Source organism: Thermobia domestica, chromosome 7, assembly GCF_964235325.1.
Source record: "Thermobia domestica chromosome 7, izTheDome1.hap1.1, whole genome shotgun sequence".
NCBI lineage: Eukaryota > Metazoa > Arthropoda > Insecta > Zygentoma > Lepismatidae > Thermobia > Thermobia domestica.
Window position 1 is genome coordinate 301,234,583 of NC_137460.1, and position 19,012 is coordinate 301,253,594.

At 36.6% G+C, this 19,012-nt stretch overlaps 1 protein-coding gene across 6 annotated transcripts in view; it reads left to right on the top strand.

The window, feature by feature from the left end:
* LOC145691113 (uncharacterized) overlaps positions 1 to 19,012 on the top strand; it is a 96,026-nt gene that overhangs the window by 39,274 nt on the left and 37,740 nt on the right. For all 6 annotated transcript variants that reach the window (XM_081766819.1, XM_081766823.1, XM_081766824.1 and 3 more), the window contains one exon: positions 8,041 to 8,715. In XM_081766819.1, the coding sequence (XP_081622945.1) occupies positions 8,041 to 8,715 (675 nt within the window). The remainder of the gene's footprint in view (positions 1 to 8,040; positions 8,716 to 19,012) is intronic.

The following is a 19,012-nucleotide window of genomic DNA, read 5'->3' on the forward strand; positions in this document are numbered from 1 at the left end:
TTTGTGATTTGGTAAAGAAAAGGTCACGAAAAAGTCACGAAATTTCATTTTGGAATTTTAATAGACACACTGAATATTTAAACGATCAGTTACGATATACTTATATTTTCATGATGGAATGTGTATGTGCAATGCATTTGAGTGTTCTGTTCTGCAACTGAAGAAGAAAAAGAATTAGGAAAGTACAATAAAATCTTGTTCAGCTGAATCCCATGGTGCCTTAAGTTATTTCCATTGAGAACAGATTCCCGCTTAATACAGCTTACGTTCATTTTGAACAATTTATAGTAGCTATTGGATAGAATCATAACGAATACTGCGATATTACTCACAGCTCAGTAAGTTACATCACTATATGGACACTAAATGAATGCGTAATTTTAATCTGATTTGGAACACAGTTTTAATACCGAACAAAAGTGCAGTGTTGCGAAAGTATTCTACTCACTGCAGAAAGTTCTGTACGCAATGAAAAAAAAAAAAAAAAAAAAAAAAAAATTATTAACCTAAAAAAGCTCTGCTACTCTGGAAGGCACAGTGGTTCAGTAACAGAGCTCACCTCTGATGGAAGAGGTCCCTGGTTCGATCGCAGACCATGTGAGTTTGTGGTGGACAACATCGTGTTCATGGGTTTCTCTCCTTTCCTCCCACATTTTAATTCCACCATAAATTCTCGCTTTCATTAATCATCCTTTAGCTTAAAGAGCATAATAGTCGGGTATTAAATTAAAAATTTTATTTCAGATTTTCAATTCCCGAAAATTCAGAATAAATAACGAAAAAGAGGTCCGAATGTCACCTTGATTCGAACCATTTTCTTGAGGCCAAATCTGTAAAAGTACATTCCTTATATACTATATTTTATTAAGTATTCATGTGCGTATGGACGATTCCAACATACAACTTCGTCATTTCTATATGACATCCGTATATGTTTTTTCGAATAGAAAAAAGTTTGAATATTTAGAAAGAACGTAAATTCATGAACCGTGACTTTCCAAAATAGATTTCAAATCATGTTTTCTTTCACATCACTTTCACGCAATGTCAGACATTAATTGCAACTACATATCCACATTTAATTGGCTACATATTATGAAATTAGCTATAGACGAGATAAATTTTAGTTTTGAGAGTTTGGGTTCAATGAACGAATGACGTCAGTATTTGCCAAGAGTGAATTAGGTGGAAAGAATTAAGTTGGGATTCTTTAACAAGCTATACTGAAATAACAGTTATAAACTACAATCCCAGTACACTCGGTATCTGTTGATGGTTCTTAGAATGAGACAGCGTATCATGTAAAGGATCCTTACGTGCATTAAAAGCTTCTCATGTAACGAATTGCAGAGAATCTGATAAAAACAAGAACATAATGGATTTCGTCGACAACTAGATCAGCGTACACTCATGAATCTTATCAGCTGCAACTTGTCATTTGTGTTCATAGCATAGAAATTTTCATCTTGAAAATTAATGCCATTTACTAACAGTTGAAGAATTAAATTTCAGTTGAAATTAAGATATTACAAAACTGTTAAACCGTTGAGTAAAGGAAACCAAATTAATATCAGAGAACACTCGTTCATTTAGCTATAGCTGCAATTGCTATCAATGCAGAGGGCACGGTGACTCATTAATAAAGCGCTTACCGTCGAGTTACTGGTTCGATCTTCGGTTAAGTAACTTTGTGGTGGACAAGATCATGTCCTTGGGTTTTCTCGGGGTACTTCCGTTTCCTTCCACCTCCTCATTCCACCACTTCATCATTATTCATCGTCTTCCTTAGCCTAAAAGGCATAATCGTGGGACGTTAAACCGCATTTCATTTTTCCTGCTAATGCACCCCAGGAATTGAACGGGCAGATTGTACGGAAAGCACTACAAATGTTAGAAAAGATAACTTGATTTTGAAATGAAGCGTAATAGCGTAAGATATATCAGGGAATGCTATAATATTTATTCTTTTTACATTAATCTTTTACATTAATGATTGATTGCGACTCAAACAACTTTTCATATGAAGACTACAGATAAAGGATACGTAGTTTTACATCTGCTGTGCAAGGGTAGACTTACATTGAGAAATTACAGTCATGGTTAGAAGCTGAACTTACACATTCTTTTAGAATGTTTACTCTGTTTCAGTAATATGTTTTGGTATTGGGCGTTCAAGAAGGGCTTGAAAGAGGGAGAGATCATACCTAACATCCTCTGACGACGAGAGTGAGGACTATAGATAGTTTTGTATAATAATTATGAGACACACTGTGTTAGGATCTTTTTTTTTTTTTTTTTTTTTGTTTTTAATGTTTTCTTGTTCTTAAAGTAAATATGTAAATAGTCTTCAGTTCTATCGTATGTTTAGTGTTTTCCTCAGTGTATATATGTATATTCGAGATGTTACTGAACAGCAACAACATAGAAAAAAATAAAAATCTGATTGTGGTCGTTGCGTATGTAAAGCGGAGAGAGAAAATTGTCCCTTGTCAGGACAACCAATCTCTAGAAATAGTTGAATGACTGGCGAAAATTTCCAAGGCAAGGAAATACTTTAGCCTTCCACATTAATCCTTATCTCTAAAAAGTGTTGTTGTTGTTCAGTAACATCGTGCATATATATATTTTAATTATTCAGGTCTATTGATTTCTCTTGATATTGTCTATCTTCCTTCCCCCATGTACAAAGTCAAATATGAATCTGTAGTGGTTATTAGAATTTATTATAAGGTGTTGAGTAAATGTAAAATGTATTGTAATATTTTGATTGTTTAGTTGTATGATATGATCTACTAACTTTGATGTTTTTACTTAGTTTCTAAGGGGATCCTTTCAGGCTACGTGCTCTCCAAATTATTATAATACAGTGGAAAGGCTTATTATAATGGCGAAGGAAATATCTTTTCTCTTTACATCCTTCTTTGTAAAGGAAATTCACATATTTCGTATTCTATTACTTGTTTTCTCAATGTTACGCAGTAGTTACCTACCAAGTAGACTCTTAATGCACTTGTATCAAATACACCTTGTGTGGAAGCTCACTTAACGCGTTTTTGTGTTGGAAGAATAACGAGTTGGAAGGTTGAAAGCTGCCAGGGTTGAGTTGCGGATATTCTGCTAAAGAGCCCTCATTTTACTCTTGAACTATATATACGTCTCCTAACAGACAAAATGTGAAAAAATTTAAAAGTTTGACACTTCTAGGTCGCCTACAGCAACACACGAGAAGCTTACTTTTTTTCCTATAGTTTAGCACTGGGAGTCTTCCAGTTCTACCCGTTTTGAATCTGCATACAATTTTAAAATATACGGAGGGTTGATTTCTAAGATACGCAAACTTATATTCCTGTACGCGGGACTCCCCCTCTTCCATCTGTTATGCTTGGTGTGTTGGCCAGGAGCCGTGACTCTTGCTCTGCGATGTGTTTCCCACTCACAGTACGGAACGAAGCTGGGCAAGTGTAGTCGAGACCTGACTGCTTGACAGGTTTCCCAGAAGTCCAGTCCATTATGGAAGCATCTGGGAAGTTCGAATGCCAGGCACTTGTCTCGAGTCTTCATTCGTCGATAGCATGCCAATGAATTCCAAGCGATGTGACCCAATGCCTTCACCATGTGGAACAAAACATTTTGGATATCGTTGGCAGTGTATTGCGGGATGTGAACGGTACATTAGGTTGCCGTACTTCCGTTTAGAAGTAGATTACATTTATCTTGACCTTGGATGAAACTTTGCACCAACATGACGCACTGTACAAACTTCTCTTTACATTCCCAGCCAATCTGGGAGCGGCTCTTTGCATCATCATCAACATCAACATTAAAAGTGGCCCTGGACTTCTTGCTGTGGTTAAAGTAGGCCCAAAGCTTCATTAAGAGTGACAGCCACAGCTACTTGACATCTGCAGATATTGTTCATATAACTTGCGTTCGTGGGCCATGCCTGAATCTAGGTTGTGAACCTTCACCTTAAATCTTGCGTAATGATGTGCTCTGTGATAAACTCTCTCCATGTTGTGGTAAGGTATCACTGGGTGGACAGCTGTATTGGTGTTGGTGGGACGTTCCCGTCGTGTGTTTTTTATATCTTCGTTTTGATACCTGGGACCATGTTTTACAGCTGTGGACATCCCTTCCCATTGTATGCCTGCAGGTATTGCCACCCCTTACAGCGTATATTCTGACAATAACTGCCGCGCTGTATTTTGCATCGTGAACTGCATAAATTTACCCTTTCCAGAATGGTATTACTTTAACCAATACATCTGCAGCTTATATCATTTACTTCTATACAACACCACGGCATTAAACAGCCATTACCTTCTCATACTGTGTGTTACAAACTTTGGCCAACCTACAAGGTACTATATGTACTATATATATTTTAAGCGCGTTTACATTCTCAGATATTTACAAACTACATGAGAGGAGTATCACACAATTCTGATACTAGACCTTTAGATTAAATACTTTATATATGTTTTTTTAGGCAGTATGCTCCTTAATATAGTATCCTCGTGTAGCGATGAATCGGTCCTAGTGGCGCCGTTGCTGCTTTTGGAAATCCTGCTCTTGCGTACCGAAAACCTGCAAATCTCGCTGGATCTCCTCCACACTCAGTGGCAACCTTTCACCTTCAACTTCATTTACAGAAATAAGAAGTCACAAAAATCTGGTGACTAGAGCGGAACCGGAGGCGTGATAAAGCTGTTGTGTGTGAGAAACATGTTAAAAGAGCCCGACGAGAGATTGTATTCGAATGGTCTTGCTTTCGGGACCGAATTTATGGTGCATAATGCCTCGAATGCAGAAAAATCGATGACATAATCTTGGTCACGTTACCACTCTGTGTCTCTCTTCATCATTTTTGAGCACTGCTAATACCGTCATTTTCATCGTACCTATAGACCCACATCTAGACGCCAGTGACGAACTCGACATAAAGGATGGACCACTCAGGTTACTGTAACCTAGCTTCTGATAAACTACAGCACTGCTCCTTCTGTTCGGGGGATCAAGAGTCTGGGCATTGAGCTGTCGAATTATTTCCACATTTTGAGGTGTTGAACTTGTAAAAAATTGCCTTAAGCTCTCGTTATTTTCATGTGGAGGTCTATCTCTTCTCGAATCGAATTTGTTACTTGAAATATTTTATCCTAATCCCAGCCCCAGTTTCGTACACATTGTGTGATGAAAAAAAAAGTGCTCTAGATTTACCAAGTTTCATGCAGAATTTGATATTTGCTCTCAGCTTCAGTATTACTGAAATTGAAAATGCGAATGCGAACGTAGTGAGAAACACACTTGTGAACTCCCTATGTATTTACACGGTGACGCCAGTCAACATGCTGAGTGGTGACGGGGCCTGCTCCAAACCGCAGCGGAAGCATTCATATACTGTCATCAGTTGACAGTTTATGGAACGTATCTTGGAGATTTTTGATACATTTATTTATATTGCTGCATTTTTACAGTGTTGGCAACACGGGACAAGTAAAAATTAATGGCAGCTAGGATTGTGAAATGTCCATTGCAGCTGTAATGAACATGTCAAGAAGTAGGAGATTAGATAGAAGTAGCAATTAATCGATATTAGTAACAATTGTTAGAATCTCAACGACTTGATGATGGATCCTTTCCTCGTTACCTTGATCCTTCTTGTCTTAGTTGCTTCACAGAACACAGACATAGGACATAAAGCTAAATAAATTATTTATTTACGTGGATTCCAGTTTTTACCTATAGAAATTTTTAGAGGTGCTGTATTTCCCCAATATCTAATGAATTTTTTTTTTCAATGGAATTTAAAGAACCACCGTTAATAGGTCATGAAGTAATGTCATCAGCTTAAAACTGTTAATATTGTTAATCTAACATGAAACAAGCTTGCTATTTGCATTCTGCAGGACATACACCTTCGTCCTGCAAGTGGTGTTAACTTAGCAAAGATTGGCAGCATCACGTTGAAGGGAAGGAAATTAAAACTTAAGTAAAACCACAGAAATTATTACGTACAGTATATCATTTTTTCCTTTTTTCATAGGCAGTTCTATTTACATAGTTCTATGGGAAGGGGGGACTTTATTCATCAGTGCTCAATTGTAAGTTAGGTTATACGGAAATACAATTATCCCACAAGTTAAAGAAATATTATTACGTAACATAAGTGAGATTATAACATGGATGATTCCATCTGATTTTTTTTTTTTTTTTTAAATATGAAGTACGATATCCATTAAACATTGAAGAACGCATCTAAATTTCTCCAACCTACTTTGTGGTACCCTCTGATTAGAATCTTTAAAAAGAGGATGGTTTAAATTACCACCTGCCTATTTCCTATGATAGAGAGTCAATCATCTCCGGGAGTGGGCACATATTTGCTTTTCATTATGACCCATGACGATTATTATATAGATCCATTTCATACGTTTATAAAAAAAAAGAAAAAATTGAAGCATCATTCCTTGTTGTTTTGATCTCGCTTCGCATGATTTTACTAAAGTCTCCACGGTGCGTATGGTTGAATAAATTTGTGAGAAGTATGGGTTTCTATTGTTACGTTATACTGAATTCTCACGAACATATTAATTGCAGTACTTTTCGATAATCTCTCAATTAAAAGTGGAAGGCAGCATTTAAGCGTAGTTGTAGTCTACTTACTTTGTTGATAGAAAATTCAACGCAGAATTACATTCACTTTGAAACTTGTGTCGCTGCACAACCACTTGGAATAATAACTGGAAAGCACAGGGAATCAAAAAGGAAAGTCTGACTACAATGGAAGTACTGGGAGTCAGACTTTTTCAGTTGAGTGATTCCTCCCTCTTTTCTTGTCAGTTTCTAGCAACTGGGCTATTTGAATTCATTAAGAATAGAGGGATTCTGTTTGGTCTGTTTTTGTTGCATAAGGCTAAAAGCAACATATCTAGTTATTACTTGAGAGACTATAGCTGCACATACTTGTCAGTGTGGAAGGGTGTTTGTTACAGTACTCACGGAGATCAGAACTAGATTCAAAGTAATCGCAGCAGTCAACGTAAGGATTTGACTCAGTTCATTTAAGCCAAGTTTCATTTCTGATAAGGATTTCCGTAGTTTACGTAGGTGGTGAAGAAAACATTATATTCAGTGCAGAATCTCATCTCACAGAAAGTTAACTAAGGAAGGAGCACTCACTTAAGGTGTTGCATTGAAAATCTATGTTAGTCGAGGTTTCCTTCCCCTCAGCACAAAATTTTGTTTAATTCCTCCCCGTATTTCCGTCTAAAACGTATAAAATGTATGCAATATGAGGTAGGAAAGTTGTCGTAGAGGGGCGAATAGACTGTTTTTGTAACAAAGAATGGCTAAAGTTGAAAGCGAGCGTTCTTCTAATGTCTGCTTGCTTCCACGGGATTGAAATCTTTAGCAATGTCCACATCCACATCTATTGGATATTTCAAAAGAAGAGTTTGGGCTCCTAGAATCATTGCATATAATTAAGAGTGTTAAACAGAGAAAAGCATCCTTCTGACATCTGCTAATATTTTAGTTATTCTTTCATCGTAACAGAGCTTGTTTTATACATTCAGTCGCATGCATCTGTTGTACAACTGTACGAGCCGTAGAATAGTGGTTACCGTTCTTGTTTTGCAGTCTGGAGGTTCTAAGTTCGAATCCGGTAGCTGGCCATTCTTATTGAAAATTTTTCACCAAGCGAATGCAAAAAAAATACCTTAGAATATATGTCTTGGCCGACTTTTTTCTTCTTCCTTTCTATTGTTATTGTTAGATTCCAGTGTTAATTGACTTTGCAGCCTGTCTGTAGAAATTCATTAAGCAAATAGGTCTGCTCATTCGCTGCGGAAGATTACTGGGGCTCTATTCTTGTATGGTAAAAACTGTGTACTGGGCCCAAAATCTTATAATATTGACTTTCCACTGTATTTTTTATTGATATGAAAAAGAAAGCCAGCGCAAAGACAGGGATCCCCTTACTAAGATGGTGTGTTTGTTGGGGCAGGAGAAATGACTGTTTGATTCTGCCTTCTATTGCAGATGTACGGCACCACCAAGACCCACCACCACCACCATCATCATCAACTCAAGCCTTACAAGTGCTCTGTCTGCGGCAAGTCGTACGCCTCGAGCACCTACCTCTCCCAACACAAAAGGATCCACGTCGGAGTCAAGCCGTACGAGTGTCTCAGCTGCCAGCGGAGGTTTACCCAACTCAGCCACCTCCAACAACACAGCCGCACGCACACGGGAGAAAGGCCCTACAAATGCTTCTACCCAGAATGCGGAAAGGCTTTTTCCCAGCTGAGCAACTTACGAGTGCATTCTCGGTCTCTACACATGTCGCAGTCCTCACAGTCACATCACGTGCATATAAGCGTCAAACCCTATCAGTGCGACATCTGCCAACGACGCTTCACGCAGCTGAGCCATTTGCAGCAACACACACGGACACATACGGGCGAGAAGCCCTATCGTTGCTTGTACCCGTTCTGCGGGAAGGCTTTTGCCCAGCTCAGCCATCTGCAAGTGCATTCGCGTACACATCAGCATGACAAGCCGTTCAAGTGCACTGATTGCTACAAATGCTTTGCAGTGAGGGAAGCCCTTGACGAACACATGACGACACACGTGAAAAACCACATATGCCAACAGTGCGGAAAAGGATACACCAAGGAGACGTACCTTGTCAAACATCTGCAGAAGCATGATGAGGTATTTTACACTCATAGATTGCTTTACAAACCACGCTTCAAACTTCCAGAATAAATATTTCGTTTGATAAACGCAAGCCCATAAACTATTTATTTCGTAGCTAGGCACATCGCCAGCTTTGAAAATAATGCGAAAACAAAGTATATTATCAGAAGCAGCCATTCGCATAACAAAACATTTCCTCTTGAAATCATAGTGAAGAAATAAAGAATCCCGTGTATCATCTAGTATTTTTTAAATAACCATCAATTCCCTAAAATGTTCTACATAGTATAAATACAGGGGTATAAATGGCAATACCAAGACCGAAATGGTCATTTCTGACAGATGGATACATTGTACATGTCAACTATTATTTGCTACATATGATTTACATGGAAATACATAAGCTAGTTGTGGGTTAAAGACCGCAAAATAATAGAATTCTATTATATCGAGGAACGTGTAGGAAATATAGAAACTAAATTACATCTTTCTGATTAAAAATTGTTCCATAGACGCAAATAATTTTATTTCTACCAGCAATAGCTTTGTTTTCAAAAATAACGATCATCATAGAAGTATGACGACTGTTGAACTAGACTTTTAATAAGGATATTCTGTTAGTTTAAAATCTTTGTTTTTAATTGATTGGAACATACTCCTCTGATTGAGTTGGCAATACAATTAAAACACAAATGTGACAAATATTATATACTTCATTGTGTATGACTTTAAAGAAAATACAACGCAAATTTCTGAGTTGAAAAACAAAAAAGAAAAGAAAAGAACACAATGTAACCTGCTTAAAAGAGGAAAATAAGGTGGAATTGTTTTTACGTAAAACTCGCTAGAATAAACGTATTCTTAGAAATTGTAGCATTAATATGCCCGCTGCTTCGACAGGTTGAAGACCATATTCCTAGCATTTCAACGTAGAAAGGAACAGTAATTGCTTTGTAAACTGGGAGATCTAAAAAGTAAGTTTTCAGTACAGTATATGCTCATTTTCTAAATTTGTTATTTTATTTTATTTACCTTCTTTAATCTTCAAATGGGTCCTTATTATATTACTTGCGTTACCATCGATTTTAATGGGCGCAGTCAGATTAAATGTATTATTCTTAAACCATCTGCGTATTAATATTCATGTGATGACACCTCTTCGTCTCTCTCCTTAATAAGCTTTGCAGCAGAATGCAGGCAGCTCAAAATACGAAGGTCATTTCAAAATCTTGCACACAGCGCATACGCGACCGTTTAAATGGTGTGATTAACTTCAGTTTTATGTCAGTTGTGAGTCAGAGTTTGGGCTTGACGGTTGTGTATGTGTTTGCTGGTTCGCGTGGTTGTATTGTGAGAAATTCAGTGTCAAAATGGGAGGTGAACCGTACTCAGATCGGATTACACACAGTGACCAGCGTTCCTATATCAAAATAGAAACTCGACGTGGAAAGAATCCAACTGAAATTTGCAATGCTTTCCGGGAAGTTTGTGAAAATAGTGTAGTGGATCGTAGCACTGTATCACGGTGGTCAGCTTGTTTCCGTGAAGGTCGTGTAATTACTGCGGACAACCCAAGAAGTGGAAGACCATCAACTACAACGAATACACCTCTGAGATTATTGTGAATAACATTTTGAGAGAGGATCGACGAAAAACATCTGAGAAAAGTGGATGAGGCCAGAATGTCTGCCACTTAAGTTTACAGAATCATTACTGAAAAGTTCAAGATCTCAGAGCTGTAGTCTGTTGTAATTGATTGTCTTCCACTTCTTGGGTTGTCCACAGTGCTTTCACGACTTCCACGGAAACGAGCTGACCGCCGTGATACACTGCCGCAATCCCACTACACTATTTCCACAAAAACTCTCACAAAGCATTGCAAATTTCAGTTGGATCCTTTCCAGTTGGATGCTGGTCACTGTGTGTAATCCGATCTGAGTCCGGTTCACCTTCCATTTTAATACTGAATTTCTCACAACACAGCCACGCGAACCAGCAAACACAGACACAACCGTCAAGCCCAAACTCTGATTCACAACTGACGTAAAATTGAACTTGATCATACCACTGAAACGGTTACGCATGCACTGTGTGCAACACTATTGAAATGACCTTCGTATCTGTCCATGTTAAAACTATAATTGGATATTCTGTTTAATTCTTGTATTCTACAAAATGTAAACCAAATAATCCTTGTTCCGAGGTAGAAAACAGTGGCAACACTTCGTGTTTATAGCTTATGAATAGCACGGAACAAGTCATTCATTGTTGTTTTTGTATTTATTTGCTCTCAAAAAATGTTAATGTTAAGAGATGATCTTCCCAGTACGTTTTTGACATTTGCTGTGGCTTGTATTCAACATCATGAGCAATAGTTATTCTGAAAGTTTGAAGCTCTTCCATTATTATTTTGTGCTTGAAGCTGATTCGTGCAAATAAAATAAACAAGTTTTTTTAGGTGAAAAGAAGAAAGTAATAGTATTCTATTTCTTCGTGCATTATGATCATTTTTCTCCTTTTGTTTTTTTCTGTTGTCACTTCGCATATTGGTGGCTATTTCGATTTGCAATTACCGACGGATATTTTTTATGACTTAAGACATACAATGTTATTACTATTTATTTGTGTCCGAAATACGAGGCTACAAATAACAAAAGTTGAGTGCTTTGCCAGGCATTGAAAACAGCAACAGAGTCATTCACTGTTTTCCGTAAAATCATCAGTACGTATTTTTCATTGCAACACAAATGTGACTAAGTTAATCACCTTAATCAATAGTTAATTATTATGATGAGAGTGTGTAAGGGTTACAGTGATCCGAGACAAATGTCCAAAGAAGTTAAGGTCTTACTTGTCATAGCGGTTGTAGGAACTAGTGAGGGGCATCTGTTCTGTTATTTTATAATTCGAAAATTTTAGTGATATACGAGCGGTACTGCAAAGTTGACATTTTTTTTTTAACCAAAATGAGAACGAAGCAAGAAATTTTGCAAAATGAAAATAAAACTTCAATTTATATGTGAATATTACATGGAAGAAGTTAGATGAATATACGTATCTCCATCAGGATATAACACGAGAAAAATGAGTACAAAGAATCGTTTGTTATAACCCATATGGCAGTATGTAGCAGAATCTTTTGCGTTATGGAGAAAGGAAGTACTCGAGCTTCAGCCATATTCGCCGTACTTATCACCTTCTGTTTTCGACCTATTACCAAAACTGAAGGAGTGTGGAACACACATGTAAAACGAACAATTCGTATTACTCATTTTTCTTGTGCTATATCTTAATGTGGATTGTATATGTTCATTTAACTCCGTACATGTAACGTTTGCGTATGTACTAACCTTTTATTTACATATTTCAGAATTTCTTGCTTCGTTCCTATTTTCGTTAAAAAAAAAAAAAAAAAAAAAAAAAGACTTGTGGTAACCCTCGTATATACAGGATCAGGGCTGAACCTAGATTTTGTTCTAACTTAATGTTTAGCGTTAGTAATATTTCTGTTGCTGAACTTTCAATGCATTCATTGTTCTTGAACTAAGGGCCGATCTGGAATCGGTCTAAAAAAATGTGCATTCATTCGCTTCTTGAACAGAATGCACTATACAGAGATATTTCAACATGGCAGCAAAGCATACGAACAAAATAACGTGGAACGTGAACCACGCATTAAAGCTGAAAGTTGGAAGTATATCCGTCGGCAGTCGATATAAGTTAGTCATATTTCTTGTGGAGTGGAGTGCTATGTAATGCACAAAATAAAGCTAATTGTGATTTACAGTTAATTATCCGAAAGAGATGCTGTGCTTTTGACATGTGCTCAACAATTATTAATGAAATGAAATATGCTTCATGCATTAGGTGCAAAGGGAAATGGAATGTTTATTTAATTGGATCTTTAAGACCTAAAAGCTAGCGTGTAGGAATGTGACGCGGGTTTTGTTTCTTTACTCAGTGAGAGTGTAAGAATTAAAAGGTTAGTATGCAGTGTTTTTGATAATTATGTGTGCGTGCGAGTGATTGTTCGACAGCTGGGTGGAGACGTCCGTTAATCAAAGTGACAGAGAACAATTCGGAGGGTGCGTCGTACACTGGGTGGATGCAGACACATTTGGCAGGATAACACGGAGGGAAGACCTCTCTGGTTATAACATTGGAACAACGTTTTGTGCCCTCCATTATTAAAGCGATGGACACTATTTTACTCAATAAACTAAGTGCCAATTGTGTACAATTAAGGGTGCTGTTTTCAAGAATTTAATTCAGTCTGCAGTTAGGGCATTAGAGGATGTTGTCAGTATACAGTCGATATAGGGGTAGGATTTTTTGGAAACTACCTACTAGTACCTCAACCTCATAAAGTTCCTTACCTCTGTTTTTAAATAAGGCGCATAGTTTATAATCTGGTGCAGTGTTTCTCAAACTGTGGTCAGCTAACCAAAAGTAGTCTTGGAGGTTTGCCCTTATGATTCTCTTAGACTGATTATTTGTCCAGAAAAGAACAGAAAAACTAAAATACAAAAAGCGAATTACGTACTACTCACTATATTTGACAATCTCAAACGGCTATAGATTGTATATGTAATTTAGTAAGGGAAGGATTATACAACTTAAATAGCTTGTATAAACGTATTATTGTAAAATATGTAGTACCAATATAAGATGAAAGAAAATTTATTTAAACTGTTCTAAAAGAAGCAGGCATACTGGTGAAGTAGTATATGCGGAAAACATTTTAAAAATTTATAAATATGTTTTTGAAAAACTTTTGTTTTACTAATAAAACTGGTCTCCACTTTGAATAAGTTTGAGGAACATTGATATAACATACTGCAGGTAAGCAAGATGTGAATGATGGTGGGCGTTTGTATGCAGATATTTTATACTTCAGTACAAAACGGGCTACTTTATTGCGAGACATTCATGGTTTAGGATGTGAAATATTTCTCCAGCATTGTTCCTCTGCCATAACTTTCCTTATAAATTATCTGGGTGTGGTAAACACTTCTCTTTCGTTTCATTCTACTTCATTCTTATAACTTGTCTCCTTTCATTGGGACGGGGACAAATAGCCTCAATGCTGAGTACTTATTAAACCTTGCTCAATCAGCCAATCACTTGCCTCTTTTAGCCTCCAGAGTTGAACTACTTTTTCTTTTCCCAATTATTATATCCAATTTTGCTGACAGCTATCAGCACTGGCAAAACTTGGTAAGCAAAGGTATTTAGTAGGGATAAGATTAGAAGTGAAAAAGACCAGCTTTTTCGGGGTGGACGTTCTTCTCTTTTAAAATCTGCCTTTTTTGGCGAGGGGAGCGGGATTTTCGCTTTTTTGACCATATAATTTTCTTATTCAATTAAATAATAATAAATCCACACTTTTTCTGTCGTGGATTCTACAAGTTAAAAGTATCTGTACAGTATTCACTTCTTATGAGTCCGGGATTGGCCATCTTTGTTTGCGAACAGGCATTTCATTGGCTGCTAGCAGCGGTTAGTTATGCAACGCAAAATATCACAAGGGTCAGTGTGTGTTGTACGGGTTGAATAAATTGAGACTGGCAGTAAGGGGAAAAAATACCATAAACCAGAAAGCAGATTCAAACGCATGTTTGTTTCGTATACAATTTCACTTACATGTCGTTCAATGTTTGGGAGACACTTTATTGTGAGCTTCGGATTGTTTACAAAAGTAAAGCCATAAACGACCATTTCGGGTATAACGTTAGCTTGACGATGGTAAAGTTTTGTATTTACAGGATTGGTTTCTTTCGTATATTTCAAAGAGAAAATTTTGTTACATTGTTTTTAACCTTCTCCCACTCGAATTTTACGGCTTCAATAAATGCCATGTATATAGATTGTTGCGCATAACATCTTACATAAATATTAAAGGTATCTATCTCTACAAGGAAAGAGGGGCCACGGTGGCTTATTTCAGGTATGTAAGGTCTCTGGTTCGATCCTCAGGCAAACAAGCTTGTGGTGGACATCATGACAACATCGTGTCCGTGGGTTTTCTTGCGTTACTACCATTTCCTCCCACACTATCATACCACCAGTTCTTTCATCATCATTCACTTGCCTTAATCATCCGTCTCCCTTAGACTAATGGACATAAACGTGAGACGTTAAACTGAAAGATTTCATTTCATTTCATTTCCAAAAAAAAGAAAAAAAATCTGATAGTTTGTGCATAAATTCTAAAGATATACTAGATTGACTTGATCCCAAGTCTTCCGTTGCAAGCGCTGCTATCGGCTGAAGGAATTCCACGCGTTTTCTCTCGCTTAGCAACAGCTGAACCCTTATTGGCTCAACGCGTGGGTGTGTGAGGGTCTGAGTGTTAGTTCGCATTTTTGCCACGGCTCAAGATATTTTGGCAGCACAATAAATGACAATTTTGACCCATCATATTTACCTACCACATTTTCATAGCAGTTATTGCTATCATTGTTAAATTTTCACCAAAACATTTTTGTCGTTCTGAGTGAGGTTTTCCTCAGGCAAATGCCGGGATAGTACCTAACGTAATGACTCCAGGCAGCTTCCTTCCTTTCCCATTTCTTCCTTCCGCCGAGGGATAATAACGTGACAGGCTAACATGACCATAGATGTCCAAAAATCCAAAAATGTAATTTCCAATCCTAATCCTAAACAATTCGTTCGAAGTAGAAAACTCATTGCGTTCACCAATTTGCCCTTTTCCTTTCCTATCGAGTGACCGACTCTCCTTGATTATTGAACTTGATATATTTTTCCTCTTCAAACTGTAGTAATTAACCTCTTCCCGGTCTACATTTTTGCAGAAAAACGTCCCAAGTCATATTTTTTTTATTTCATATTTTAAAGCTATCATAAATGCAACCTCTCATGATCTATGTTGGTTCAGAATTACATTTCGAAAGTTATAGCTCCTCAAAAAACTCCTGGATTATCCTGAATTATTTCGGGCACAGATCAAAATACAAGAACTGTAAGAATAGAGTGAATTTGCGCTCTAAAAAATATGCTCTATTTGAAACATCTTTATCTACTTATTATCGAACAGAAATAAAGCAAAAGTTCCGCGCAATAATAATATGGAGTTATTTAAAAAAAAAAAGTATCCACAGCTGGATTGTCTCGAATTATTTCGGGCACTGAAAGATACAAAATAATAATAATAATAATAATAATAAATAAATAAATAAAATATAATAAATAAATAAATAAATAAGAATGAAACAAAATATATGCAGAAAATATGCTATATTTAGTCAAATACCTTTCCATATGTCATAATATAATGGCTATATTATCATAATATATGTTATTTTCATTAAATAGAAGCAAATACAATGTAAAAGTTTGTAATAATACGAATGCAAATAAAGAAGTAAAGATAATTTATAAATTACGCTGTAACCAGACCAGAGAACTAAGTGCCAGTTTCTCTGCGTATCGTCTTCAGCGTAATTTATAAATTGCGTTTACATTTTTATTTTTCCTCGTACAAATTGGAAATGTTAAAATATAGAAATTGTCTGTAGCGAATTCACTGTCATTACTACTTGTATTTACACTAATAACAATGAAATTTTCTTCTTCGTCACTGCTCATTGCAAAATGCACTCAACAACGCAGTCGTAAACACAAAACTTCTTCAAAAGGAAAGAAAAACTAACAAACAGCTCCCTCGTAGCGATAATACTGAAGAAAAAAAAAGGAGGACCAAAACAAAAGACGGTTGAATCGCGTGTAAATATTTCCTCCTTGCACTTTTCTTTAACGCGACGCAATATTTCGGGTTAATCCAGACAAAAACGTAAAAAAAAAAAAAATATATATATATATATATATAATGACCGTAATAACTCAGGTTAATCCAGGTTTACATATTAACCCTAAACGTAAATATTTGGGTTAATCTGGGAAGCAGTTAAATGCTTTTCCGTGTTATAATGGGAAAAGAAAGATGAATTCTGAAGTTCAAATGTTCAAAATGCGTAATTTTCAGGCAGAACAGCCGATTTTTCCCCCCCGAGCTTTTGTATCTCTAGATAGGATCTTTGGAAATTCAATAATTTACAGTTGTAAATAAAAATGTTCATATACCCTATTTCTATCAACTATCATTGATTACCTAAGTCTTGACAGTGCTAACAAATGTCAACGATAATTCGATGTTCAATATATTTTGTTAAACAATGTATAATAATTTGTAGGATAGAAGTCCCTTTTGAGTTTATTAACAAGATTTGACTCTTGAGGTGTTTGATATTACAATGGGTTATAATTCCCATTCAATTTCCATATCAGTTTTAGTGGAAACGTCATCTTTTAGTAACGCATCATTTTGTACAAGCCTTGCATCGAACACAATGCCTAAAGCAATAAACACCTCTCAACATCAACGGAGTTTTCAGCGTGTTGGAAGTAGCAGCATTATCTGCGTTGTTGTGTTTGGGTACGTGAAGCCGTTTTTCTACGCAGTGGTTCTTTCACATATTCATATGAGTGTTTTTGAAGACAAACTTCAACAATAAGCATCCTTTGTTCCAGTGGAAATAGCATGTCGTACTTTCCACAGAAAGCATTTGGCCAAACTACCAATGTTGTATTGTTAAATCTTTGACACTCAACATATAGACATAGCACTAGAGGCCATCCTGTGCCAACTGAGTCTTTACGAAAATCACGGATCTCAATTACATAGTTCTGTTTAAAACAGAAAGGGACATTTTAGTTATTAACAATAAAAATAATATAAAGGTTTATCTTTGTGGCATTTATAATGAAATTAATACTTCATAGCAATGCAGCAAATATAAAGATAAAAGAGTTGGTTATACCTGTTACTGATGGAGCTCATTAAAATTCTTTTCAAAGCGAAGTCGATATTGTTGACTCGAAGATATGCAGAAGACATCTCAGGGATTTTTCAGCCGCTTTTTGTTTTGATGTAAGCACTGGCATTTGACAAAAGCTATAGGATTCATGTGTATTTGCTTCAGTCATCAAAGCTTAACATAGCTATGTTTCCTGTCTCCTCTTCCGATCACTATCTTGACATTTACTTTGCGATTCTCATATGCATAAGTATAACCGGCAAACACGTCTTCTCGGGTTAGTAGCCAGGTAAATACTTGTATCTTGCCACGTTTCGAGGGCTCACATTATCCTCATCTTCAGGCAAATATGATAGGGTAATAGAATGCGTGGAATATATACTTCTTGTATGTGTGATTGGACTGACACACAATCATAGTCATACGTCCTGCAAATAAAATCAGAAAAATAAAAACACTGCTGAACAAAACTGAACTTATTTAATATAAAAACACATTTGCACGTGACGTTTCGATCTTCTAGCCAAGATTCTCACCAGACGTACACGTACACTCCTATGACACATTTACACGTGACGTTTCAATCTTCTAGCCAAGATTCTCATCAGACGTACACTCCTATGACACATTTACACGTGACGTTTCAATCTTCTAGCCAAGATTCTCATCAAACGTACACTCCTATGAGGATCTTGGCTAGAAGATCGAAACGTCACGTGTAAATGTGCTTTTATATTAAATAAGTTCAGTTTTGTTCAGCAGTGTTTTTATTTTTCTGATTTTATTTGCAGGACGTATGACTATGATTGTGTGTCAGTCCAATCACACATACAAGAAGTATATATTCCACGCATTCTATTACCCTATCATATTTGCCTGAAGATGAGGATAATGTGAGCCCTCGAAACGTTGCAAGATACAAGTATTTACCTGGCTGGTACCCGAAAAGACCTGTTTGCAATGCGACGCCAGGAACGTTTCAGTGGATATTTAAGTATAACCTATTGAAAGTATTCTGACACAGTACTAATATGAATGCAACACTTGGAAATCATCATCATATTCTGCCATCATTAAAAGTCAGTGGCCAGTTATCATCCTCCTCCGTTTGTCATCTACTTTTCATTACTTGTAGTTTTGTTCTTTCTTACTAATGTTGAAGAAACAGAAAAAATCGTTCGTTCGACAAGCGGCGAAAAGAATCTATGTCTTCTGCTTGCTGACCAGATGTCTTCCCACTTGAACTACTAGTGATACGGTCAGGTTTCTGTTTTGTTTATGCCAACAGCCCATGTAATACCAGTTATTATGGTGAGAGTATAAAGTTCATTCAATAAATAACCGAAAGATGAGACGGGGTACTTCTGTTCTTGTAATCCCTTACTTTTGGTATTTCTCTTATTGGCTTCCTCCAATCTGGAAGAGTAAAATGGTGTTAGGTTTCAGTTGAGTGAAGGCAAGAGATCAATAGAAAT